This window comes from Nerophis lumbriciformis, linkage group LG14 (assembly GCF_033978685.3).
Source record: "Nerophis lumbriciformis linkage group LG14, RoL_Nlum_v2.1, whole genome shotgun sequence".
Taxonomy (NCBI): Eukaryota; Metazoa; Chordata; class Actinopteri; order Syngnathiformes; family Syngnathidae; genus Nerophis; species Nerophis lumbriciformis.
The window spans coordinates 3473426-3501249 of record NC_084561.2 but is presented as its reverse complement, the minus strand read 5'-3'; the positions used below and the strand labels follow the sequence as shown (position 1 = coordinate 3501249).

At 39.5% G+C, this 27824-nt stretch overlaps 1 protein-coding gene across 9 annotated transcripts in view; it reads right to left on the bottom strand.

Annotated features, from left to right (window-relative positions):
- The window catches only part of LOC133616672 (myosin IXB), a 302457-nt gene that overhangs the window by 89940 nt on the left and 184693 nt on the right, over positions 1-27824 (bottom strand). For 6 of the 9 annotated variants that reach the window (XM_061976210.2, XM_061976209.2, XM_061976214.2 and 3 more), the window contains one exon: positions 23022-23114. The exons of the other annotated variants lie outside the window; for them this stretch is intronic. In XM_061976210.2, coding sequence (XP_061832194.1) covers positions 23022-23114 — 93 coding nt within the window. The remainder of the gene's footprint in view (positions 1-23021; positions 23115-27824) is intronic. 9 annotated transcript variants of the gene reach the window in all.

Genomic DNA, 27824 nt, shown 5'->3' with positions numbered 1-27824 from the left:
TACAAACTGTAACATGCGTCAAGTTTTTATTCACTGGCTTTTAACCCAGCATGAGACTTTAAACTGTTTTAGCTTTTAACCTTTTGAACTGTTTTTAACTTTTAAACTGTTTTTATCTAACAAAACTGTTCTTAGGGTAATTTATATTTGCTTTTTAAATGTGTATTTTTATTTCTGTTTTAAATGTTATTTTTTAGTCTGTCCTTTACCTCCGTTTCTTTGTTTTTCAACTGTGCTTGTCTTAAAAGGGCTTTATAAATAAAGTTGGTATGGTATGGTATGGTAAGTACCAAAATATGTTATTACTCTGAGATGAGTACCTTAAAAATGTGTTTAAAAAGCTAGTCTGCTAACATGAGCATGCATTAATGGAGCAAAGATTTGGGAATTTAGGGTATTGTAGAACTATGAATATGTCCGTTCATTAGAATGGGAATTTCCTGGAAATATGTGAATTTGGAGAAAACCGGGATTGTTTGAAAATATTGATACTCGCACAAATATCCGAGATGATATGAATGGGTTTGTGTTGGAATTTTTGAATGTTGACGTAGTAACAGTTTGAATTGAGAATAGGTATTTCGGAATTCCTGGAATTCCGGGAAAACTAGGAATAGGAGCATTTGTTGTCCCAATTAAGAGGAGTGTTTTGAAGGTGGAATGATCTAAAATGGTTGAAAAATGTGAAAATTTTCCAGGAAGAGGGGAAAATAGGGCTTTGGAAAACTGGGAATTCCTGGAATTTTGATTGTCCACAGTGAGTGGAATGGTTTGAATGGGATGAGAAATGTGGAATATGCAGTAGATTGTATATTTCCCATTCATTGTCAATGGGGAGAAAATTACGGGAAAACTGTGAATTTGGGGAAAGGGAAAACATGTTTTGCATTCGATATACAGGAAGAGAAGTGTGGGTGGATGGTTGCGAGGTTTAAAAGTGGCTCACAATTTTGAGAATAGAGGGCATTGTAGAACTTTGAATATGTCCATTCAGTTGAATGGGAATTTCCTGGAAATGTAGGATTGTGCCACGGCCGTTAACAAACTAGCTACGGGTCGCACTTTGGACACCCCTGGAGTAAGATAAGAGTGAGGACACCTGGGAGGGAAACACCAACAGTAACCCGAGAGTGTGCAGGATAGTTGGAGGTCTGACGGCTCTGCTAACTAACATGATTCTCCCACTGACCATCGTTGTTTACCGCAGAGCACACCACCAGCCAACCATGCTGCATGATCCCTTCAAGAAACACACACACACACGGACACACACACACACACACACAGAGGAAGAGACGAAAGGACGGTGGAGTGCTTTTCACACCACGTTCCCTAACATCCAACATGCAATTGGCCGCCTATTCTGCTTCCAAGTTGGCGGGGACTGGAAGTGGTTACGGGTGTTGTGTTGTTACGGGTGTGTGTCGCATCCAAACGGTCGGTGGTAGCGAGCCTGGTGAGGTTAATATTGCGCGTCTGACTGAGGGCTGGTCCATGCAACACCTTTCTATACTTACCATGCACCAGTGGCTCAGCAGGCAGGAAAGGAGCAAGCGACAACGACAAAAAGAAGAAAAGTCTTCTACACGCCAGCAACGTCGGAGCTGATTGGTCGAGTCCCGGCAACACTGACGGCTAACAGGAAGTCAAAAAAAATCTACTAAACTAGGATACGCAAAGTGGAGTGTGTGGTTGTTGGAACGGTTCAAATAGGATGAGAAATGTGGGATATGCAGTAGATTGTATATTTCCCATTCATTGTCAATGGGGAGAAAATTCCAGGAAAACTGGGAATTTTGGGAAAGAGAAACCCTGTTTTGCGGTCGATATATCGGACGAGTAGTTTGGGTGGATGGTTGAGAAGTTTAAAAATGGAGCAAAGATTTGGGAATTTAGGTTATTGCAGAACTGTGAATATGTCCGTTCATTTGAATGGGGATTTCCTGGAAATTTGTGAATTTGGAGAAAACCGGGATTGTTTGAAAATGATGATGCTAGCACAAATGACGATATAAATGAGTTTGTGTTGGAATTTTTGAATGTTGACGTAGTAACAGTTTGAATTGAGAATAGGTATTTCGGAATTCCTGGAAAACTAGGAATTTGTATGGGGAAAAAAATAGGAGCATTTGTTGTCCCAACTAAAAGGAGTGTTTTGAAGGTGGAATGGTCAAAAAATGGTTGAAAAATGTGGACTGTGAAAACTTTCCAGGAAGAGGGGAAAATAGGGATTTGGAAAACCGTGAATTCTGGGAATTCCTGGAATTTTTTTGAACCTGGAAAATGGTAGTTTGATTGTCCATGGTGAGTTAAAGGTGGTGAATGTGGAATGTTTTGAACCGGATGAGAAATGTGGGATATGCAGTAGATTGTATATTTCCCATTAATTGTCAATAAGGAGAAAAATCCAGGAAAACTGGGAATTTTGGGAAAAAGAAACCCTGTTTTGCGGTCGATATATCGGACGAGTAGTTTGGGTGGATGGTTGAGAAGTTTAAAAATGGAGCAAAGATTTGGGAATTTAGGTTATTGCAGAACTATGAATATGTCCGTTCATTTGAATGGGGATTTCCTGGAAATTTGTGGATTTGGAGAAAACCGGGATTGTTTGAAAATGATGATACTAGCACAAATGATGATATAAATGAGTTTGGGTTGGAATTTTTGAATGTTGACGTAGTAACAGTTTGAATTGAGAATAGGTATTTCGGAATTCCTGGAAAAAACAGGAATTTTTACTAAAAAAATAGGAGCATTTGTTGTCCCAACTAAAAGGAGTGTTTTGAAGGTGGAATGGTCAAAAATGGTTGAAAAATGTGGAATGTGAAAACTTTCCAGGAAGAGGGGAAAATAGGGATTTGGAAAACCGTGAATTCTGGGAATTCCTGGAATTTTTTTAAACCTGGAAAATGGTAGTTTGATTGTCCACGGTGAGTTAAAGGTGGTGAATGTGGAATGGTCTGAACCGGATGAGAAATGTGGGATATGCAGTAGATTGCATATTTCCCATTCATTGTCAATGGGGAGAAAATTCCAGGAAAACTGGGAATTTTGGGAAAGAGAAACCCTGTTTTGCGGTCGATATATCGGACAAGTAGTTTGGGTGGATGGTTGAGAAGTTTAAAAATTGAGCAAAGATTTGGGAATTTCGGTTATTGCAGAACTATGAATATGTCCGTTCATTTGAATGGGGATTTCCTGGAAATTTGTGAATTTGGAGAAAACCGGGATTGTTTGAAAATGATGATACTAGCACAAATGATGATATAAATGAGTTTGTGTTGGAATTTTTGAATGTTGACGTAGTAACAGTTTGAATTGAGAATAGGTATTTCGGAATTCCTGGAAAACTAGGAATTTGTATGGGGAAAAAAATAGGAGCATTTGTTGTCCCAACTAAAAGGAGTGTTTGGAAGGTGGAATGGTCAAAAATGTGGACTGTGAAAACTTTCCAGGAAGAGGGGAAAATAGGGATTTGGAAAACCGTGAATTCTGGGAATTCCTGGAATTTTTTTGAACCTGGAAAATGGTTGTTTGATTGTCCACGGTGTGTTAAAGGTGGTGAATGTGGAATGGTTTGAACCGGATGAGAAATGTGGGATATGCAGTAGATTGTATATTTCCCATTAATTGTCAATAAGGAGAAAAATCCAGGAAAACTGGGAATTTTGGGAAAGAGAAACCCTGTTTTGCGGTCGATATATCTGACAAGTAGTTTGGGTGGATGGTTGAGAAGTTTAAAAATGGAGTAAAGATTTGGGAATTTCGGTTATTGCAGAACTATGAATATGTCCGTTCATTTGAATGGGGATTTCCTGGAAATTTGTGAATTTGGAGAAAACCGGGATTGTTTGAAAATGATGATACTAGCACAAATGATGATATAAATGAGTTTGTGTTGGAATTTTTGAATGTTGACGTAGTAACAGTTTGAATTGAGAATAGGTATTTCGGAATTCCTGGAAAAGTAGGAATTTGTATGGGGGAAAAAATAGGAGCATTTGTTGTCCCAACTAAAAGGAGTGTTTGGAAGGTGGAATGGTCAAAAAATGGTTGAAAAATGTGGACTGTGAAAACTTTCCAGGAAGAGGGGAAAATAGGGATTTGGAAAACTGTGAATTCTGGGAATTCCTGGAATTTTTTTGAACCTGGAAAATGGTAGTTTGATTGTCCACGGTGAGTTAAAGGTGGTGAATGTGGAATGGTTTGAACCAGATGAGAAATGTGGGATATGCAGTAGATTGTATATTTCCCATTCATTGTCAATAAGGAGAAAAATCCAGGAAAACTGGGAATTTTGGGAAAGGGAAACCCTGTTTTGCGGTCGATATATCGGACGAGTAGTTTGGGTGGATGGTTGAGAAGTTTAAAAATGGAGCAAAGATTTGGGAATTTAGGTTATTGCAGAACTATGAATATGTCCGTTCATTTGAATGGGGATTTCCTGGAAATTTGTGAATTTGGAGAAAACCGGGATTGTTTGAAAATGATGATACTAGCACAAATGACGATATAAATGAGTTTGTGTTGGAATTTTTGAATGTTGACGTAGTAACAGTTTGAATTGAGAATAGGTATTTCGGAATTCCTGGAAAACTAGGAATTTGTATGGGGAAAAAAATAGGAGCATTTGTTGTCCCAACTAAAAGGAGTGTTTTGAAGGTGGAATGGTCAAAAATGGTTGAAAAATGTGGACTGTGAAAACTTTCCAGGAAGAGGGGAAAATAGGGATTTGGAAAACCGTGAATTCTGTGAATTCCTGGAATTTTTTTGAACCTGGAAAATGGTAGTTTGATTGTCCACGGTGAGTTAAAGGTGGTGAATGTGGAATGGTTTGAACCGGATGAGATATGTGGGATATGCAGTAGATTGTATATTTCCCATTAATTGTCAATAAGGAGAAAAATCCAGGAAAACTGGGAATTTTGGGAAAGGGAAAACATGTTTTGCATTCGATATATAGGGTGAGAAGTGTGGGTGGATGGTTGAAAGGTTTAAAAATGGCGCACAATTTTGAGAATTTAGGGCAATGTAGGACTTTGAATACGTCCATTCAGTTCAATGAGAATTTCCTGGAAATTTAGAAATTTCTGGGAAAACTGGGATTTTTTGAAGGGGTTGGTGTTAGAATTTTTGGAATCGGTTGAAAAATGTTGACGCAGTAAAAGTTTGAACTGAGAATAGGTATTTCGGAATTCCTGGAAAAAACAGGAATTTTTACTAAAAAAATAGGAACATTTGTTGTCCCAACTAAGAGTAATGTTTTGAAGGTGGAATAGTTGGAATTGGTTGAAAAATGTGGACTGTGAAAACTTTCCAGGAAGAGGGGAAAATAGGGATTTGGAAAACCGTGAATTCTGGGAATTCCTGGAAATTTTTTTGAACCTGGAAAATGGTAGTTTGATTGTCCACGGTGAGTTAAAGGTGGTGAATGTGGAATGGTTTGAACCGGATGAGAAATGTGGGATATGCAGTAGATTGTATATTTCCCATTCATTGTCAATGGGGAGAAAATTCCAGGAAAACTGGGAATTTTGGGAAAGAGAAACCCTGTTTTGCGGTCGATATATCGGACAAGTAGTTTGGGTGGATGGTTGAGAAGTTTAAAAATTGAGCAAAGATTTGGGAATTTAGGTTATTGCAGAACTATGAATAAGTCAGTTCATTTGAATGGGGATTTCCTGGAAATTTGTGAATTTGGAGAAAACCGGGATTGTTTGAAAATGATGATACTAGCACAAATGATGATATAAATGAGTTTGTGTTGGAATTTTTGAATGTTGACGTAGTAACAGTTTGAATTGAGAATAGGTATTTCGGAATTCCTGGAAAACTAGGAATTTGTATAGGAAAAAAATAGGAGATTTTGTTGTCCCAACTAAAAGGAGTGCTTGGAAGGTGGAATGGTCAAAAATGGTTGAAAAATGTGGAGGAAGAGGGGAAAATAGGGATTTGGAAAACCGTGAATTCTGGGAATTCCTGGAATTTTTTGGAACCTGGAAAATGGTAGTTTGATTGTCCACGGTGAGTTAAAGGTGGTGAATGTGGAATGGTTTGAACCGGATGAGAAATGTGGGATATGCAATAGATTGTATATTTCCCATTAATTGTCAATAAGGAGAAAAATCCAGGAAAACTGGGAATTTTGGGAAAGAGAAAACTCTGTTTTGCGGTCGATATATCGGACGAGTAGTTTGGGTGGATGGTTGAGAAGTTTAAAAATTGAGCAAAGATTTGGGAATTTAGGTTATTGCAGAACTATGAATATGTCCGTTCATTTGAATGGGGATTTCCTGGAAATTTGTGAATTTGGAGAAAACCGGGATTGTTTGAAAATGATGATACTAGCACAAATGATGATATAAATGAGTTTGTGTTGGAATTTTTGAATGTTGACGTAGTAACAGTTTGAATTGAGAATAGGTATTTCGGAATTCCTGGAATTCCGGGAAAACTAGGAATTTGTATGGGGGAAAAAATAGGAGCATTTGTTGTCCCAACTAAAAGGAGTGTTTGGAAGGTGGAATGGTCAAAAAATGGTTGAAAAATGTGGACTGTGAAAACTTTCCAGGAAGAGGGGAAAATAGGGATTTGGAAAACCGTGAATTCTGGGAATTCCTGGAATTTTTTTGAACCTGGAAAATGGTAGTTTGATTGTCCACGGTGAGTTAAAGGTGGTGAATGTGGAATGGTTTGAACCGGATGAGAAATGTGGGATATGCAGTAGATTGTATATTTCCCATTCATTGTCAATAAGGAGAAAAATCCAGGAAAACTGGGAATTTTGGGAAAGAGAAACCCTGTTTTGCGGTCGATATATCGGACAAGTAGTTTGGGTGGATGGTTGAGAAGTTTAAAAATGGAGCAAAGATTTGGGAATTTAGGTTATTGCAGAACTATGAATATGTCCGTTCATTTGAATGGGGATTTCCTGGAAATTTGTGAATTTGGAGAAAACCGGGATTGTTTGAAAATGATGATACTAGCACAAATGATGATATAAATGAGTTTGTGTTGGAATTTTTGAATGTTGACGTAGTAACAGTTTGAATTGAGAATAGGTATTTCGGAATTCCTGGAAAACTAGGAATTTGTATGGGAAAAAAATAGGAGCATTTGTTGTCCCGACTAAAAGGAGTGTTTGGAAGGTGGAATGGTCAAAAAATGGTTGAAAAATGTGGACTGTGAAAACTTTCCAGGAAGGGGGGAAAATAGGGATTTGGAAAACCGTGAATTCTGGGAATTCCTGGAATTTTTTTGAACCTGGAAAATGGTAGTTTGATTGTCCACGGTGTGTTAAAGGTGGTGAATGTGGAATGGTTTGAACCGGATGAGAAATGTGGGATGTGCAGTAGATTGTATATTTCCCATTCATGGTCAATGGGGAGAAAATTCCAGGAAAACTGGGAATTTTTGGAAAGAGAAACCCTGTTTTGCGGTCGATATATCGGACGAGTAATTTGGGTGGATGGTTGAGAAGTTTAAAAATGGAGCAAAGATTTGGGAATTTAGGTTATTGCAGAACTATGAATATGTCCGTTCATTTGAATGGGGATTTCCTGGAAATTTGTGAATTTGGAGAAAACCGGGATTGTTTGAAAATGATGATACTAGCACAAATGATGATATAAATGAGTTTGTGTTGGAATTTTTGAATGTTGACGTAGTAACAGTTTGAATTGAGAATAGGTATTTCGGAATTCCTGGAAAACTAGGAATTTGTATGGGGGAAAAAATAGGAGCATTTGTTGTCCCAACTAAAAGGAGTGTTTTGAAAGTGGAATGGTCAAAAATGGTTGAAAAATGTGGACTGTGAAAACTTTCCAGGAAGAGGGGAAAATAGGGATTTGGAAAACCGGGAATTCTGGGAATTCCTGGAATTTTTTGGAACCTGGAAAATGGTAGTTTGATTGTCCACGGTGAGTTAAAGGTGGTGAATGTGGAATGGTCTGAACCGGATGAGAAATGTGGGATATGCAGTAGATTGTATATTTCCCATTCATTGTCAATGGGGAGAAAATTCCAGGAAAACTGGGAATTTTGGGAAAGAGAAACCCTGTTTTGCGGTCGATATATCGGACGAGTAGTTTGGGTGGATGGTTGAGAAGTTTAAAAATGGAGCAAAGATTTGGGAATTTAGGTTATTGCAGAACTATGAATATGTCCGTTCATTTGAATGGGGATTTCCTGGAAATTTGTGAATTTGGAGAAAACCGGGATTGTTTGAAAATGATGATACTAGCACAAATGATGATATAAATGAGTTTGTGTTGGAATTTTTGAATGTTGACGTAGTAACAGTTTGAATTGAGAATAGGTATTTCGGAATTCCTGGAAAACTAGGAATTTGTATGGGGAAAAAAATAGGAGCATTTGTTGTCCCAACTAAAAGGAGTGTTTGGAAGGTGGAATGGTCAAAAAATGGTTGAAAAATGTGGACTGTGAAAACTTTCCAGGAAGAGGGGAAAATAGGGATTTGGAAAACCGTGAATTCCTGGAATTTTTTTGAACCTGGAAAATGGTAGTTTGATTGTCCACGGTGAGTTAAAGGTGGTGAATGTGGAATGGTTTGAACCGGATGAGATATGTGGGATATGCAGTAGATTGTATATTTCCCATTCATTGTCAATGGGGAGAAAATTCCAGGAAAACTGGGAATTTTGGGAAAGAGAAACCCTGTTTTGCGGTCGATATATCGGACGAGTAGTTTGGGTGGATGGTTGAGAAGTTTAAAAATGGAGCAAAGATTTGGGAATTTAGGTTATTGCAGAACTATGAATATGTCCGTTCATTTGAATGGGGATTTCCTGGAAATTTGTGAATTTGGAGAAAACCGGGATTGTTTGAAAATGATGATATTAGCACAAATGATGATATAAATGAGTTTGTGTTGGAATTTTTGAATGTTGACGTAGTAACAGTTTGAATTGAGGATAGGTATTTCGGAATTCCTGGAAAACTAGGAATTTGTATGGGGGAAAAAATAGGAGCATTTGTTGTCCCAACTAAAAGGAGTGTTTGGAAGGTGGAATGGTCAAAAATGTGGACTGTGAAAACTTTCCAGGAAGAGGGGAAAATAGGGATTTGGAAAACCGTGAATTCTGGGAATTCCTGGAATTTTTTTGAACCTGGAAAATGGTAGTTTGATTGTCCATGGTGAGTTAAAGGTGGTGAATGTGGAATGGTCTGAACCGGATGAGAAATGTGGGATATGCAGTAGATTGTATATTTCCCATTCATTGTCAATGGGGAGAAAATTCCAGGAAAACTGGGAATTTTGGGAAAGAGAAACCCTGTTTTGCGGTCGATATATCGGACGAGTAGTTTGGGTGGATGGTTGAGAAGTTTAAAAATGGAGCAAAGATTTGGGAATTTAGGTTATTGCAGAACTATGAATATGTCCGTTCATTTGAATGGGGATTTCCTGGAAATTTGTGAATTTGGAGAAAACCGGGATTGTTTGAAAATGATGATACTAGCACAAATGATGATATAAATGAGTTTGTGTTGGAATTTTTGAATGTTGACGTAGTAACAGTTTGAATTGAGAATAGGTATTTCGGAATTCCTGGAAAACTAGGAATTTGTATGGGGGAAAAAAATAGGAGCATTTGTTGTCCCAACTAAAAGGAGTGTTTTGAAGGTGGAATGGTCAAAAAATGGTTGAAAAATGTGGACTGTGAAAACTTTCCAGGAAGAGGGGAAAATAGGGATTTGGAAAACCGGGAATTCTGGGAATTCCTGGAATTTTTTTGAACCTGGAAAATGGTAGTTTGATTGTCCATGGTGAGTTAAAGGTGGTGAATGTGGAATGGTTTGAACCGGATGAGAAATGTGGGATATGCAGTAGATTGTATATTTCCCATTCATTGTCAATAAGGAGAAAAATCCAGGAATACTGGGAATTTTGGGAAAGGGAAACCCTGTTTTGCGGTCGATATATCGGACGAGTAGTTTGGGTGGATGGTTGAGAAGTTTAAAAATGGAGCAAAGATTTGGGAATTTAGGTTATTGCAGAACTATGAATATGTCCGTTCATTTGAATGGGGATTTCCTGGAAATGTGTGAATTTGGAGAAAACCGGGATTGTTTGAAAATGATGATACTAGCACAAATGATGATATAAATGAGTTTGTGTTGGAATTTTTGAATGTTGACGTAGTAACAGTTTGAATTGAGAATAGGTATTTCGGAATTCCTGGAAAACTAGGAATTTGTATGGGAAAAAAAATAGGAGCATTTGTTGTCCCAACTAAAAGGAGTGTTTGGAAGGTGGAATGGTCAAAAATGGTTGAAAAATGTGGACTGTGAAAACTTTCCAGGAAGAGGGGAAAATAGGGATTTGGAAAACCGTGAATTCTGGGAATTCCTGGAATTTTTTTTTAACCTGGAAAATGGTAGTTTGATTGTCCACGGTGTGTTAAAGGTGGTGAATGTGGAATGGTTTGAACCGGATGAGAAATGTGGGATATGCAGTAGATTGTATATTTCCCATTCATTGTCAATGGGGAGAAAATTCCAGGAAAACTGGGAATTTTGGGAAAGGGAAACCCTGTTTTGCGGTCGATATATCGGACGAGTAGTTTGGGTGGATGGTTGAGAAGTTTAAAAATGGAGCAAAGATTTGGGAATTTAGGTTATTGCAGAACTATGAATATGTCCGTTCATTTGAATGGGGATTTCCTGGAAATTTGTGAATTTGGAGAAAACCGGGATTGTTTGAAAATGATGATACTAGCACAAATGATGATATAAATGAGTTTGTGTTGGAATTTTTGAATGTTGACGTAGTAACAGTTTGAATTGAGAATAGGTATTTCGGAATTCCTGGAAAACTAGGAATTTGTATAGGAAAAAAATAAGAGATTTTGTTGTCCCAACTAAAAGGAGTGCTTGGAAGGTGGAATGGTCAAAAATGGTTGAAAAATGTGGACTGTGAAAACTTTCCAGGAAGAGGGGAAAATAGGGATTTGGAAAACCGTGAATTCTGGGAATTCCTGGATTTTTTTTGAACCTGGAAAATGGTAGTTTGATTGTCCACGGTGAGTTAAAGGTGGTGAATGTGGAATGGTCTGAACCGGATGAGAAATGTGGGATATGCAGTAGATTGTATATTTCCCATTCATTGTCAATGGGGAGAAAATTCCAGGAAAACTGGGAATTTTGGGAAAGAGAAACCCTGTTTTGCGGTCGATATATCGGACGAGTAGTTTGGGTGGATGGTTGAGAAGTTTAAAAATGGAGCAAAGATTTGGGAATTTAGGGTATTGCAGAACGTTCATTTGAATGGGGATTTCCTGGAAATTTGTGAATTTGGAGAAAACCGGGATTGTTTGAAAATCATGATACTAGCACAAATGATGATATAAATGAGTTTGTGTTGGAATTTTTGAATGTTGACGTAGTAACAGTTTGAATTGAGAATAGGTATTTCGGAATTCCTGGAAAACTAGGAATTTGTATGGGAAAAAAATAGGAGCATTTGTTGTCCCAACTAAAAGGAGTGTTTGGAAGGTGGAATGGTCAAAAAATAGTTGAAAAATGTGGACTGTGAAAAATTTCCAGGAAGAGGGGAAAATAGGGATTTGGAAAACTGTGAATTCTGGGAATTCCTGGAATTTTTTGGAACCTGGAAAATGGTAGTTTGATTGTCCACGGTGTGTTAAAGGTGGTGAATGTGGAATGGTTTGAACCGGATGAGAAATGTGGGATATGCAGTAGATTGTATATTTCCCATTAATTGTCAATAAGGAGAAAAATCCAGGAAAACTGGTAATTTTGGGAAAGGGAAAACATGTTTTGCATTCGATATATAGGGTGAGAAGTGTGGGTGGATGGTTGAAAGGTTTAAAAATGGCGCACAATTTTGAGAATTTAGGTCATTGTAGGACTTTGAATATGTCCATTCAGTTCAATGAGAATTTCCTGGAAATTTAGAAATTTCTGGGAAAACTGGGATTTTTTGAAAATACTTATCCGAACACAAATGTCTGTGATGATATGAAGGTGTAGGTGTTAGAATTTTTGGAATCGGTTGAAAAATGTTGACGCAGTAAAAGTTTGAACTGAGAATAGGTATTTTGGAATTCCTGGAAAAAACAGGAATTTTTACTAAAAAAATAGGAGCATTTGTTGTCCCAACTAAGAGTAATGTTTTGAAGGTGGAATAGTTGGAATTGGTTGAAAAATGTGGACTGTGAAAACTTTCCAGGAAGAGGGGAAAATATGTATTTGGAAAACCGTGAATTCTGGGAATTCCTGGAAATTTTTTTAACCTGGAAAATGGTAGTTTGATTGTCCACGGTGAGTTAAAGGTGGTGAATGTGGAATGGTTTGAACCGGATGAGAAATGTGGGATATGCAGTAGATTGTATATTTCCCATTCATTGTCAATAAGGAGAAAAATCCAGGAAAACTGGGAATTGTGGGAAAGAGAAAACCCTGTTTTGCGGTCGATATATCGGACGAGTAGTTTGGGTGGATGGTTGAGAAGTTTAAAAATGGAGCAAAGATTTGGGAATTTAAGGTATTGCAGAACTATGAATATGTCCGTTCATTTGAATGGGGATTTCCTGGAAATTTGGAGAAAACCGGGATTGTTGGAAAATGATGACACTAGCACAAATGATGATATAAATGAGTTTGTGTTGGAATTTTTGAATGTTGACGTAGTAACAGTTTGAATTGAGAATAGGTATTTCGGAATTCCTGGAAAACTAGGAATTTGTAAGGGGAAAAAAATAGGAGCATTTCTTGTCCCAACTAAAAGGAGTGTTTGGAAGGTGGAATGGTCAAAAATGGTTGAAAAATGTGGACTGTGAAAACTTTCCAGGAAGAGGGGAAAATAGGGATTTGGAAAACCGTGAATTCTGGGAATTCCTGGAATTTTTTGGAACCTGGAAAATGGTAGTTTGATTGTCCACGGTGAGTTAAAGGTGGTGAATGTGGAATGGTTTGAACCGGATGAGAAATGTGGGATATGCAGTAGATTGTATATTTCCCATTCATTGTCAATAAGGAGAAAAATCCAGGAAAACTGGGAATTTTGGGAAAGAGAAACCCTGTTTTGCGGTCGATATATCGGACGAGTAGTTTGGGTGGATGGTTGAGAAGTTTAAAAATGGAGCAAAGATTTGGGAATTTAGGTTATTGCAGAACTATGAATATGTCCGTTCATTTGAATGGGGATTTCCTGGAAATTTGTGAATTTGGAGAAAACCGGGATTGTTTGAAAATGATGATACTAGCACAAATGATGATATAAATGAGTTTGTGTTGGAATTTTTGAATGTTGACGTAGTAACAGTTTGAATTGAGAATAGGTATTTCGGAATTCCTGGAAAACTAGGAATTTGTATGGGAAAAAAAATAGGAGCATTTGTTGTCCCAACTAAAAGGAGTTTTTTGAAGGTGGAATGGTCAAAAATGGTTGAAAAATGTGGACTGTGAAAACTTTCCAGGAAGAGGGGAAAATAGGGATTTGGAAAACCGTGAATTCTGGGAATTCCTGGAATTTTTTGGAACCTGGAAAATGGTAGTTTGATTGTCCACGGTGTGTTAAAGGTGGTGAATGTGGAATGGTTTGAACCGGATGAGAAATGTGGGATATGCAGTAGATTGTATATTTCCCATTCATTGTCAATAAGGAGAAAAATCCAGGAAAACTGGGAATTTTGGGAAAGGGAAAACATGTTTTGCATTCGATATATAGGGTGAGAAGTGTGGGTGGATGGTTGAAAGGTTTAAAAATGGCGCACAATTTTGAGAATTTAGGGGATTGTAGGACTTTGAATATGTCCATTCAGTTCAATGAGAATTTCCTGGAAATTTAGAAATTTCTGGGAAAACTGGGATTTTTTGAAGGGGTTGGTGTTAGAATTTTTGGAATCGGTTGAAAAATGTTGACGCAGTAAAAGTTTGAACTGAGAATAGGTATTTCGGAATTCCTGGAAAAAACAGGAATTTTTACTAAAAAAATAGGAGCATTTGTTGTCCCAACTAAGAGTAATGTTTTGAAGGTGGAATAGTTGGAATTGGTTGACAAATGTGGACTGTGAAAACTTTCCAGGAAGAGGGGAAAAATAGGGCTTTGGAAAACTGGGAATTCTGGAAAATCCTGGATTTTTTTTTTTAACTTGGGATGAGAAATGTGGGATATGCAGTATATTGCATAATGCCCATTCATTGTCAATGGGGAGAACATTCTGGGAAATTAAGTGAACACTGGGAATTTTGAGAAAGGGAAAACATGTTTTGTGGAATTTCGGGAAAATCTGGAATTTTTATTTTTTTTAAAATAGGAGCATTTGTTGTCCCAACTAAGAGGAATGTTTTGAAGGTGGAATAGTTGGAATTGGTTGAAAAATGTAGACTTTCCAAGAAAGGGTGAAAAATAGGGCTTTGGAAAACTGGGAATTCTGGGAAATCCTGGAATTTATTTGAACTTGAGATGAGAAATGTGGGATATGCAGTATATTAGTACAATTGTCCCAGATGATACGAATGGGTTTGTGTTGGAATTTTTGGTATCAGTTGAAAAATGTTGACATAGTAACATTTTGGAATTGAGAAGTGGTATTTCGGAATTCCGGGAAAACTAGGAATTCGTACAAAAAAATAGGAGCATTTGTTATCCCAACTAAGAGGGTTTTGAAAGTGGAATGGTTAAAAATGGTTGACAAATGTGGACTGTGAAAACGTTCCAGGAAAAGGTGAAAATAGGGCTTTGGAAAACCGTGAATTCTGGGAATTTTTGGAATTTTTTGGAACCTGGAAAATGGTGGTTTGATTGTCCACAGTGAGTGGAAGTTGGTGAACGTGGAACGGTTTGAACCAGATGAGAAAAGTGGGATATGCAGTAGATTGTATATTTCCCATTTATTGTCAATGGGGAGAAAATTCCAGGAAAACTGGGAATTTGGAGAAAATGTTAACATGTTCTGCGTTTGATATATCGGAAGAAAAGTGTGGGTGGATGGTTGAAAAGTTAAAAAAAATGGCGCAACATTTTGAGAATTTAGGGCATTGCACAACTTTGAATATGTCCATTCATTTGAATGGGAATTTCCTGGAAATTTGTGAATTTGGGGAAAAACAGGGTTTTTGGAAAATATTGATACTAGCACAATTGTCTGAGATGATATGAAAGGGTTGGTGTTGGAATTTTGGCAATTGGTCGAAAAATGTTGATGTAGTAACAGTTTGAATTGTTTGGAGTTCCTGGAATTTTGGGAAAACCAGGAATTTGTACAAAAAAATAAAAGCATTTGTTGCCTCCACTAAGAGGAGTGTTTTGAAGGTGGAATGGTCAAAAATGGTTGAAAAATGTGGACTGCGAAAACTTTCCAGGAAGAGATGAAAATAGGGCTTTGGAAAACCGTTAATTCTGGGAATTCCTGGAATTCCTGGAATTTTTTTTTAACCTGTAGGTGGTGAACGTGGAACGGTTTGAACCAGATGAGAAAAGTGGGATATGCAGTAGATTGTATATTTCCCATTTATTGTCAATGGGGAGAAAATTCCAGGAAAACTGGGAATTTGGAGAAAATGTTAACATGTTCTGCATTTGATATATCGGAAGAAAAGTGTGGGTGGATGGTTGAAAAGTTAAAAAAAATGGTGCAACATTTTGAGAATTTAGGGCATTGCACAACTTTGAATATGTCCATTCATTTGAATGGGAATTTCCTGGAAATTTGTGAATTTGGGGAAAACCGGGAATTTCAGAAAGCATTGATAGCAACCCTGGATGATTGTGTTTTGAAATGTGGACTGTGAAAACTTTCCGGGAAGAGGTGGAAATAGGGCTTTGGAAAATTCTGGAAATTCCTGGAATTATTTTGAACTTGGAAAATGGTAGTTAGATCGTCTAAGGTGAGGGGAGTGTGTGGATGTTGGAACGCTTCTAATGTGGGCTATGCAGTAGATTGTGTAATGCTGATTGTGTTTTGAAGGCCAAAAATGTGGACTGTGAAAACTTTCCAGGAAGAGGCGGAAATAGGGCTTTGGAAAATTCTGGAAATTCCTGGAATTATTTGGAAAATGGTAGTTATAGTGTCTAAGGTGAGGGGAGTGTGTGGTTGTTGGAACGCTTCTAATGGGATGAGAAATGTGGGCTATGCAGTAGATTGTATAGTGCCCATTCATTGTCAATGGGGAGAACATTCCGGGAAATTATATGAAAACCGGGAATTTTGCAAAAGGGGAAACATGTTTTGCGTCCGATTTATGGGAAGTAGTGTGGGTGGATGGTTGAAAAGTAAAAAAAATGGCCTTTTGAGAATTTAGGGCATTGCACAACTTTGAATATGTCCATTCATTTAAATGGGAATTTCCTGGAAATTTGTGAATTTGGGGAAAACCGTGAATTTCAGAAAACATTGATAGTAATCCTAAATCATTGTGTTTTGAAATGTGGACTGTGAAAAATTTCCGGGAAGAGGCGGAAATAGGGCTTTGGAAAATTCTGGAAATTCCTGGAATTATTTTGAACTTGGAAAATGGTAGTTAGATCGTCTAAGGTGAAGGGAGTGTGTGGATGTTGGAACACTTCTAATGTGGGCTATGCAGTAGATTGTGTAATGCTGATTGTGTTTTGAAGGTCAAAAATGTGGACTGTGAAAACTTTCCAGGAAGAGGCGGAAATAGGGCTTTGAAAAATTCTGGAAATTCCTGGAATTATTTGGAAAATGGTAGTTATAGTGTCTAAGGTGAGGGGAGTGTGTGGTTGTTGGAACGCTTCTAATGGGATGAGAAATGTGGGCTATGCAGTAGATTGTATAATGCCCATTCATTGTCAATGGGGAGAACATTACGGGAAATTACATGAAAACCGGGAATTTTGGAAAAGGGGAAACATGTTTTGCGTCCGATTTATGGGAAGTAGTGTGGGTGTATGGTTGAAAAGTAAAAAAAAATGGCCTTTTGAGAATTTAGGGCATTGCACAACTTTGAATATGTCCATTCATTTAAATGGGAATTTCCTGGAAATTTGTGAATTTGGGGAAAACCGGGAATTTCAGAAAACATTGATAGCAATCCTAGATGATTGTGTTTTGAAATGTGGACTGTGAAAACTTTCCGGGAAGAGGTGAAAATAGGGCTTTGGAAAATTCTGGAAATTCCTGGAATTATTTTGAACTTGGAAAATGGCAGTTAGATCGTCTAAGGTGAGGGGAGTGTGTGGATGTTGGAACGCTTCTAATGTGGGCTATGCAGTAGATTGTGTAATGCTGATTGTGTTTTGAAGGCCAAAAATGTGGACTGTGAAAACTTTCCAGGAAGAGGCGGAAATAGGGCTTTGAAAAATTCTGGAAATTCCTGGAATTATTTGGAAAATGGTAGTTATAGTGTCTAAGGTGAGGGGAGTGTGTGGTTGTTGGAACGCTTCTAATGGGATGAGAAATGTGGGCTATGCAGTAGATTGTATAATGCCCATTCATTGTCAATGGGGAGAACATTACGGGAAATTACATGAAAACCGGGAATTTTGGAAAAGGGGAAACATGTTTTGCGTCCGATTTATGGGAAGTAGTGTGGGTGTATGGTTGAAAAGTAAAAAAAAAATGGCCTTTTGAGAATTTAGGGCATTGCACAACTTTGAATATGTCCATTCATTTGAATGGGAATTTCCTGGAAATTTGTGAATTTGGGGAAAACCGGGAATTTTAGAAAACATTGATAGCAATCCTAGATGATTGTGTTTTGAAATGTGGACTGTGAAAACTTTCCGGGAAGAGGTGAAAATAGGGCTTTGGAAAATTCTGGAAATTCCTGGAATTATTTTGAACTTGGAAAATGGTAGTTAGATTTTCTAAGGTGAGGGGAGTGTGTGGATGTTGGAACACTTCTAATGTGGGCTATGCAGTAGATTGTGTAATGCTGATTGTGTTTTGAAGGCCAAAAATGTGGACTGTGAAAACTTTCCAGGAAGAGGCGGAAATAGGGCTTTGAAAAATTCTGGAAATTCCTGGAATTATTTGGAAAATGGTAGTTATAGTGTCTCAGGTGAGGGGAGTGTGTGGTTGTTGGAACGCTTCTAATGGGATGAGAAATGTGGGCTATGCAGTAGATTGTATAATGCCCATTCATTGTCAATGGGGAGAACATTCCGGGAAATTACATGAAAACCGGGAATTTTGCAAAAGGGGAAACATGTTTTGCGTCCAATATATGGGAAGTAGTGTGGGTGGATGGTTGAAAAGTAAAAAAAAAAAGGCCTTTTAAAAATTTAGGGCATTGCACAACTTTGAATATGTCCATTCATTTAAATGGGAATTTCCTGGAAATTTGTGAATTTGGGGAAAACCGGGAATTTCACAAAACATTGATAGCAATCCTAGATGATTGTGTTTTGAAATGTGGACTGTGAAAACTTTCCGGGAAGAGGTGGAAATAGGGCTTTGGAAAATTCCTGGAAATTCCTGGAATTATTTTGAACTTGGAAAATGGTAGTTAGCTCGTCTAAGGTGAGGGGAGTGTGTGGATGTTGGAACGCTTCTAATGTGGGCTATGCAGTAGATTGTATAATGCCCATTCATTGTCAATGGGGAGAACATTCCGGGAAATTACATGAAAACCGGGAATTTTGCAAAAGGGGAAACATGTTTTGCGTCCGATTTATGGGAAGTAGTGTGGGTGGATGGTTGAAAAGTTAAAAAAAATGGTGCAACATTTTGAGAATTTAGGGCATTGCACAACTTTGAATATGTACATTCATTTGAATGGGAATTTCCTGGAAATTTGTGAATTTGGGGAAAACCGGGAATTTTAGAAAACATTGACAGCAATCCTAGATGATTGTGTTTTGAAATGTGGACTGTGAAAACTTTCCGGGAAGAGGTGGAAATAGGGCTTTGGAAAATTCTGGAAATTCCTGGAATTATTTTGAACTTGGAAAATGGTACTTAGATTTTCTAAGGTGAGGGGAGTGTGTGGATGTTGGAACGCTTCTAATGTGGGCTATGCAGTAGATTGTGTAATGCTGATTGTGTTTTGAAGGCCAAAAATGTGGACTGTGAAAACTTTCCAGGAAGAGGTGAAAATAGGGCTTTGGAAAACCGTGTTTCTGGGAATTTTTTGGAACCTGGAAAATGGTAGTTTGATTGTCCACAGTGAGTGGAAGTTGGTGAACGTGGAACGGTTTGAATGGGATGAGAAAAGTGGGATATGCAGTAAATTGTATATTTCCCATTTGTTGTCAATGGGCAGAAAATTCCAGGAAAACTTGGAATTTGGAGAAAATGTTAACATGTTCTGCGTTTGATATATCGGAAGAAAAGTGTGGTTGGATGGTTGAAAAGTAAAAAAAAAAAATGGTGCAACATTTTGAGAATTTAGGGCATTGCACAACTTTGAATATGTCCATTCATTTGAATGGGAATTTCCTGGAAATTTGTGAATTTGGGGAAAACCGGGAATTTCAGAAAACATTGACAGCAATCCTAGATGATTGTGTTCTGAAATGTGGACTGTGAAAACTTTCCGGGAAAAGGTGGAAATAGGGCTTTGGAAAATTCTGGAAATTCCTGGAATATATTTTGAACTTGGAAAATGGTAGTTAGATTTTCTAAGGTGAGGGGAGTGTGTGGATGTTGGAACACTTCTAATGTGGGCTATGCAGTAGATTGTGTAATGCTGATTGTGTTTCGAAGGTCAAAAATGTGGACTGTGAAAACTATCCAGGAAAAGGTGGAAATAGGGCTTTGGAAAATTCTGGAAATTCCTGGAATTATTTGGAAAATGGTAGTTGGATCGTCTAAGGTGAGGGGAGTGTGTGGATGTTGGAACGCTTCTAATGGGATGAGAAATGTGGGCTATGCAGTAGATTGTATAATGCTCATTCATTGTCAATGGGGAGAACATTCCGGGAAATTACATGAAAACCGGGAATTTTGCAAAAGGGGAAACATGTTTTGCGTCCGATTTATGGGAAGTAGTGTGGGTGGATGGTTGAAAAGTTAAAAAAAATGGCCTTTTGAGAATTTAGGGCATTGCACAACTTTGAATATGTCCATTAATTTGAATGGGAATTTCCTGGAAATTTGTGAATTTGGGGAAAACCGGGAATTTCAGAAAACATTGATAGCAATCCTAGATGATTGTGTTTTGAAATGTGGACTGTGAAAACTTTCCGGGAAGAGGTGGAAATAGGGCTTTGGAAAATTCGGGAAATTCCTGGAATTATTTTGAACTTGGAAAATGGTAGTTAGCTCGTCTAAGGTGAGGAGAGTGTGTGGATGTTGGAACGCTTCTAATGTGGGCTATGCAGTAGATTGTGTAATACTGATTGTGTTTTGAAGGTCAAAAATGTGGACTGTGAAAACTTTCCAGGAAGAGGTGAAAATAGGGCTTTGAAAAATTCTGGAAATTCCTGGAATTATTTGGAAAATGGTAGTTATAGTGTCTAAGGTGAGGGGAGTGTGTGGTTGTTGGAACGCTTCTAATGGGATGAGAAATGTGGGCTATGCAGTAGATTGTATAGTGCCCATTCATTGTCAATGGGGAGAACATTCCGGGAAATTATATGAAAACCGGGAATTTTGCAAAAGGGGAAACATGTTTTGCGTCCGATTTATGGGAAGTAGTGTGGGTGGATGGTTGAAAAGTAAAAAAAATGGCCTTTTGAGAATTTAGGGCATTGCACAACTTTGAATATGTCCATTCATTTGAATGGGAATTTCCTGGAAATTTGTGAATTTGGGGAAAACCGGGAATTTCAGAAAACATTGATAGCAATCCGAGATGATTGTGTTTTGAAATGTGGACTGTGAAAACTTTCCGGGAAGAGGTGGAAATAGGGCTTTGGAAAATTCTGGAAATTCCTGGAATTATTTTGAACTTGGAAAATGGTAGTTAGATTTTCTAAGGTGAGGGGAGTGTGTGGATGTTGGAACGCTTCTAATGTGGGCTATGCAGTAGATTGTGTAATGTTGATTGTGTTTTGAAGGCCAAAAATGTGGACTGTGAAAACTTTCCAGGAAGAGGCGGAAATAGGGCTTTGGAAAATTCTGGAAATTCCTGGAATTATTTGGAAAATGGTAGTTATATTGTCTAAGGTGAGGGGAGTGTGTGGTTGTTGGAACGCTTCTAATGGGATGAGAAATGTGGGCTATGCAGTAGATTGTATAATGCCCATTCATTGTCAATGGGGAGAACATTCCGGGAAATTACATGAAAACCGGGAATTTTGCAAAAGGGGAAACATGTTTTGCGTCCGATTTATGGGAAGTAGTGTGGGTGGATGGTTGAAAAGTTAAAAAAAATGGCGCAACATTTTGAGAATTTAGGGCATTGCACAACTTTGAATATGTCCATTCATTTGAATGGGAATTTCCTGGAAATTTGTGAATTTGGGGAAAACCGGGAATTTCAGAAAACATTGATAGCAATCCTAGATGATTGTGTTTTGAAATGTGGACTGTGAAAACTTTCCGGGAAAAAGTGAAAATAGGGCTTTGGAAAACTGTGAATTCTGGGAATTTTGGGAATTTTTTGGAACCTGGAAAATGGTAGTTTGATTGTCCACAGTGAGTGGAAGTTGGTGAACGTGGAACAGTTTGAATGGGATTAGAAAAGTGGGCTATGTAGTAGATTGTATATTTCCCATTTATTGTTTATGGAGAACATTCCTGGAAAACTGGGAATTTGGAGAAAGTGTTAACATGTTTTGCGTTTGATATATCAGAAGAAAAGTGTGGGTGGATGGTTGAAAAGTTTAAAAAAAAATGGCGCAACATTTTGAGAATTTAGGGCATTGCACAACTTTGAATATGACCATTCATTTGAATGGGAATTTCCTGGAAATTTGTGGAAAAACAGGATTTTTGGGAAATATTGATACTAGCACAATTGTCTGAGATGATATGAAAGGGTTGGTGTTGGAATTTTGGCAATTGGTTGAAAAATGTTGATGTAGTAACAGTTTGAATTGTTTGGAGTTCCTGGAATTTTGGGAAAACCAGGAATTTGTACAAAAAAATAAAAGCATTTGTTGCCTCCACTAAGAGGAGTGTTTTGAAGGTGGAATGGTCAAAAATGGTTGAAAAATGTGGACTGTGAAAATTTTCCAGGAAGAGATGAAAATAGGGCTTTGGAAAACCGTTAATTCTGGGAATTCCTGGAATTTTTTTTTAACCTGTAGGTGGTGAACGTGGAACGGTTTGAACCAGATGAGAAAAGTGGGATATGCAGTAGATTGTATATTTCCCATTTATTGTCAATGGGGAGAAAATTCCAGGAAAACTGGGAATTTGGAGAATATTTTAACATGTTTTGCGTTTGATATATCGGAAGAAAAGTGTGGGTGGATGGTTGAAAAGTTAAAAAAAATGGTGCAACATTTTGAGAATTTAGGGCATTGTACATCTTTGAATATGTCCATTCATTTGAATGGGAATTTCCTGGAAATTTGTGAATTTGGGGAAAACCGGGAATTTCAGAAAACATTGATAGCAATCCTAGATGATTGTGTTTTGAAATGTGGACTGTGAAAACTTTCCGGGAAGAGGTGAAAATAGGGCTTTGGAAAATTCCTGGAAATTCCTGGAATTTTTTTGAACTTGGAAAATGGTAGTTGGATCGTCTAAGGTGAGTGGAGTGTGTGGATGTTGGAACGCTTCTAATGGGATGATAAATGTGCACCACTACTATTTGACAAGACCGTATTGCGTATGTCTAGCTTGTGTGCTATTGTGTGCTTAGCTGTTGTGTAGCTGCTAGCTCTTAGTAGCCTATAGCTTAGCATGTTTGCCTTTTGTAAACAAGTAAAATAGAAGAAAGTGTGAGTTCATCGGAGGACATTTAGATGTTAACTGCCTTTGCACAAATAGACGCAGATTTAATTTCCCGGATTTTTACAAGCGAGCCGATATCAGATTGATATCAATATCGCTATTTTAGTGTTTGGACATTGCTGCGCGGTTTTTTTTGTCCATGTCAGCCACCGTACAAATGAAGTCCTTGGTTCCTGCCTGCCCAGCTTCATGCCTTCAAGTCCTGCTGGCCACTCTTTCTTCACTTACTTTTTACTCTCATAGCTAGCAAAGATGTCTTCAAAGGCCTCTAGAGGGCGCTCCTCTGACTGATCAAAGTAGAAATCGAGCATAGAGACTCGTCTGTGGAAGGTAGCAGAGAAACACACACACACACACACACACACACACACACACACACACACACACACACACGCACACACACACACACACACACACACACACACACACACACACACACACGCACACACACAGTGGTCACCACCGTGTTGAGTGGGGACTAGAGATGGGGACCGTTCACATTTGAACCGATACGGTACCAATTCCCCGTACCTGGGAACCGATACAACGGTAGCAAATTTTCCGTTATTTTGTGTGTTTTAACACATTTTTATTGTTCGACAATGCAATTGCATTTTTTATGTAACATTCAAAAATGAGCTAATAATGATAAAAAAAAGGTCAAATGACAGGTAAAAGAAGGTGAATAGAAAGGCTAAATGACAGGTAAAAGAAGATAAAAGAAAGTACATGGAAGGTAAGAAGGTACAATAAGGTCAAATAAGGTGAATAGAAGGTAAATAAAAGGTAAAAGAAGGTGAATATAATGTAGAATAAGGTACAATTAAGGTAAAAGCAGTTAATTTGAAGGTATATAAGGGGAATAGGAAATAATTAAAAGGTAAATGGAAGGTAAAAACGGTAAAATGGAAGTAAAAGAAGGTAAATTGAAAATTAATTATTTAAAAAGGTAAATAAGGATCAAGCAGGTAAAAAAAAAAAGGTCAATGGAAGGTAAATAGTAGGGACGGTAAAACAAAAGGTAAAAGAAAATAACTAGAAGGTAAAAATGTAAAAAGTAAATAAGGTAGAAGAAGGTAAAAGGATTTTTATTGTTCGACAATGCAATTGCATTTTTTATGTAACATTTAAAAATGAGCTAATTATGATAAAAAAAGGTCAAATAGAAGGTAAAAGAAGGTGAATAGATAGGCTAAATGACAGGTAAAAGAAGGTAAAAGAAAGTACATGGAAGGTAAGAAGGTACAATAAGGTAAAATAGGGTGAATAGAAGGTAAATAAAAGGTAAAATAAGGTGAATAGAATGTAGAATAAGGTACAATTAAGGTAAAAGCAGTTAATAAATTTAAGGTGTATAAGGGGAATAGAAAATAATTAAAAGGTAAATGAAAGGTAAAAACGGTAAAATGGAAGTAAAAGAAGGTAAATAGAAAATCAATTATTTAAAAGGTAAATAAGGATCAAACAGGTAAGAAAAAAAGGTCAATGGAAGGTAAAACAAGATAAATAGAAGGTAAAAATGTAAATAAGGTAGAAGAAGGTAAAAGGAAGGTAAAGTACGGGTAAAAGAAGGTAAAAGAAAGTACACGGAAGGTAAGAAGGTACAATAAGGTAAAATAAGGTGAATAAAAGGTAAACGAAGGTGAATAGAATGTAGAATAAGGTACAATTAAGGTAAAAGCAGTTAATAAATTGAAGGTATATAAGGGGAATAGAAAATAATTAAAAGGTAAATAGAAAGTAAAAACGGTAAAATGGAAGTAAAAGAAGGTAAATAGAAAATTAATTATTTAAAAGGTAAATAAGGATCAAGCAGGTAAAAAAAAAAGGGTCAATGGAAGGTAAATAGTAGGGACGGTAAAACAAAAGGTAAAAGAAGATAAATAGAAGGTAAAAATGTAAAAAGTAAATAAGGTAGAAGAGGGTAAAAGGAAGGTAAAGTACGGGTAATTACCGGTACTAGGTAAATTAGGTTAAATAACAGGTAAATGTAAGGTAAAAAAAAAAGTACATATAAAGTGAAAGAAGGTAAATAGAGGGTAAATGGAAGGTAAAGACGGTAAAACAAAAAGTAAAAGAAGGTACTTAAAGGTAAATGGAAGGTAAAGGAGGGTAAATATAAGGTAAATACAAAGTAAAGCTGGTAAAAGAAAAGGTAAAATAAGGTAAAAATGGAAAAAAAAAGGAGATAAGGTACAAGGAGGTGAATAAAGGTAAATAAAAGGGACATGGAAGGTAAAGTACGGGTAAATACCAGGTAAAAGAAGGTAAATGCAAGGTAAAAGCAGTTCAATTGAAGACTCTGAAACCGGTCGTGTCGACTCTGCAACTGCACGTGACGTGCAACAAAGGTATGGCACACTTTGATTTTACGTGACTCCGTACCCGATTTAGGTTGGTGCCTATGAAACGTGACGACTCTCCAACCGGACGCGACGTGCAAGATATGGCACACTTTGATTTAACGTGACTCGACACCCGATTTAGGTTGGTGCCTATGAAACGTGACGACTCTGCAACCATACTTGATGACTCTGCAACCGGACTTGACGGCTCTGCGACCGTACGTGACGACTCTGTGACCGGACGCGACGACTCTGTAACCGGACGCAACGACTCTGTAACCGGACACGACGGCTCTGCAACCGGACACGACGGCTCTGCAACCGGACACGACGGCTCGGCAACCGGACTTGACGGCTCTGCAACCGGACACGACGCCACGTGCAACAAATATTACACCCTTCGATTTTACATGACTCGACACCCGATTTAGGTTGGTGCCTATGAAACGTGACGACTCTGCAACCGGACGTGTCGACTCTTACAACCGGACGCGACGCCACGTACAGCAAATATTACACCCTCTAATTTTACGTGACGACTCTGCAACCAGACTTGATGACTCTGCAACCGGACGCGACGACTCTGTGACCAGACGCGACGACTCTGTGACCGGACGCGACGACTCTGTGACCAGACGCGACGACTCTGTGACCAGACGTGACGACTCTGCAACCGGACGTGTCGACTCTTACAACCGGACGCGACGCCACGTACAGCAAATATTACACCCTCTAATTTTACGTGACGACTCTGCAACCAGACTTGATGACTCTGCAACCGGACGCGACGACTCTGTGACCGGACGCGACGACTCTGTGACCGGACGCGACGACTCTGTGACCAGACGCGACGACTCTGTGACCAGACGCGACGACTCTGTGACCGGACGCGACGGCTCTGTAACCGGACGCGACGGCTCTGTAACCGGACGCGACGGCTCTGCAACCGGACTTGACGGCTCTGCAACCGGACACGACGCCACGTGCAACAAATATTACACCCTTTGATTTTACATGACTCGACACCCGATTTAGGTTGGTGCCTATGAAACGTGACGACTCTGCAACCAGACTTGATGACTCTGTAACCGGACACGACGGCTCTGTAACCGGACACGACGGCTCTGTAACCGGACACGACGGCTCTGTAACCGGACACGATGGCTCTGCAACCGGACGCGACGGCTCTGCAACCGGACGCGAAACTCTGCAACCGGACTTGACGGCTCTGTTACCGGACTTGACGGCTCTGCAACTGGACTTGACGGCTCTGCAACCGGACACGACGCCACGTGCAACAAATATTACACCCTTTGATTTTACGTGACTCGACACCCGATTTAGGTTGGTGCCTATGAAACGTGACGGCTCTGCGACCGGACTTGACGACTTTGCAACCGGACACGACGACTCTGCAACCGGACGCAAACGACTCTGCAACCGGACGCGACGACTCTGGAACCGGACGCGACGACTCTGGAACCGGACGCGACGACTCTGGAACCGGACGCGACGACTCTGGAACCGGACGCGACGACTCTGCAACCTGACGCGACGACTTTGCAACCGGACGCGACGACTCTGCAACCGGACGCGACGACTCTGGAACCGGACGCGACGACTCTGCAACCGGACGCGACGACTCTGCAACCGGACGCGACGACTCTGCAACCGGACGCGACGACTCTGCAACCGGACGCGACGACTTTGCAACCGGACGCGACGACTCTGGAACCGGACGCGACGACTCTGGAACCGGACGCGACGACTCTGGAACCGGACGCGACGACTCTGCAACCTGACGCGACGACTCTGCAACCTGACGCGACGATTCTGCAACCTGACGCGACGACTCTGCAACCTGACGCGACGACTCTGCAACCTGACGCGACAATTCTGCAACCTGACGCGACCACTCGGCAACCGGACGCGACCACTCGGCAACCGGACGCGACCACTCGGCAACCGGACGCGACCACTCTGCAACCGGACGCGACCACTCTGCAACCGGACTTGTCGACTCTGCAACCGGACGTGTCGACTCTGCAACCGGACGTGTCGACTCTGCAACCGGACGTGTCGACTCTGCAGCTGGACGTGTGGATTCTTACAACCGGACGCAACGCCACATGCAACAAATATTACACCCTTTGATTTTACGTGACTCGACACCCGATTTAGGTTGGTGCCTATGAAACGGGACGGCTCTACGACCGTACTTGACGACTCTGCAACCGGACGCGACGACTCTGCAACCTGACGCGACGACTCTGCAACCTGACGCGACGACTCTGCAACCTGACGCGACGACTCTGCAACCTGACGCGACCACTCTGCAACCTGACGCGACGACTCTGCAACCTGACGCGACGACTCTGCAACCTGACGCGACCACTCTGCAACCTGACGCGACGACTCTGCAACCGGACGCGACCACTCTGCAACCGGACGCGACCACTCTGCAACCGGACGCGACCACTCTGCAACCTGACGCGACGACTCTGCAACCAGACGTGTCGACTCTGCAACCGGACGTGTCGACTCTGCAACTAGACGTGTCGACTCTGCAACCGGACGTGTCGACTCTGCAACCGGACGTGTCGACTCTGCAACCGGACGCGACGACTCTGCAACCAGACGCGACGACTCCGTAACCAGAGAGGGACGACTCCGTAACCAGACGCGA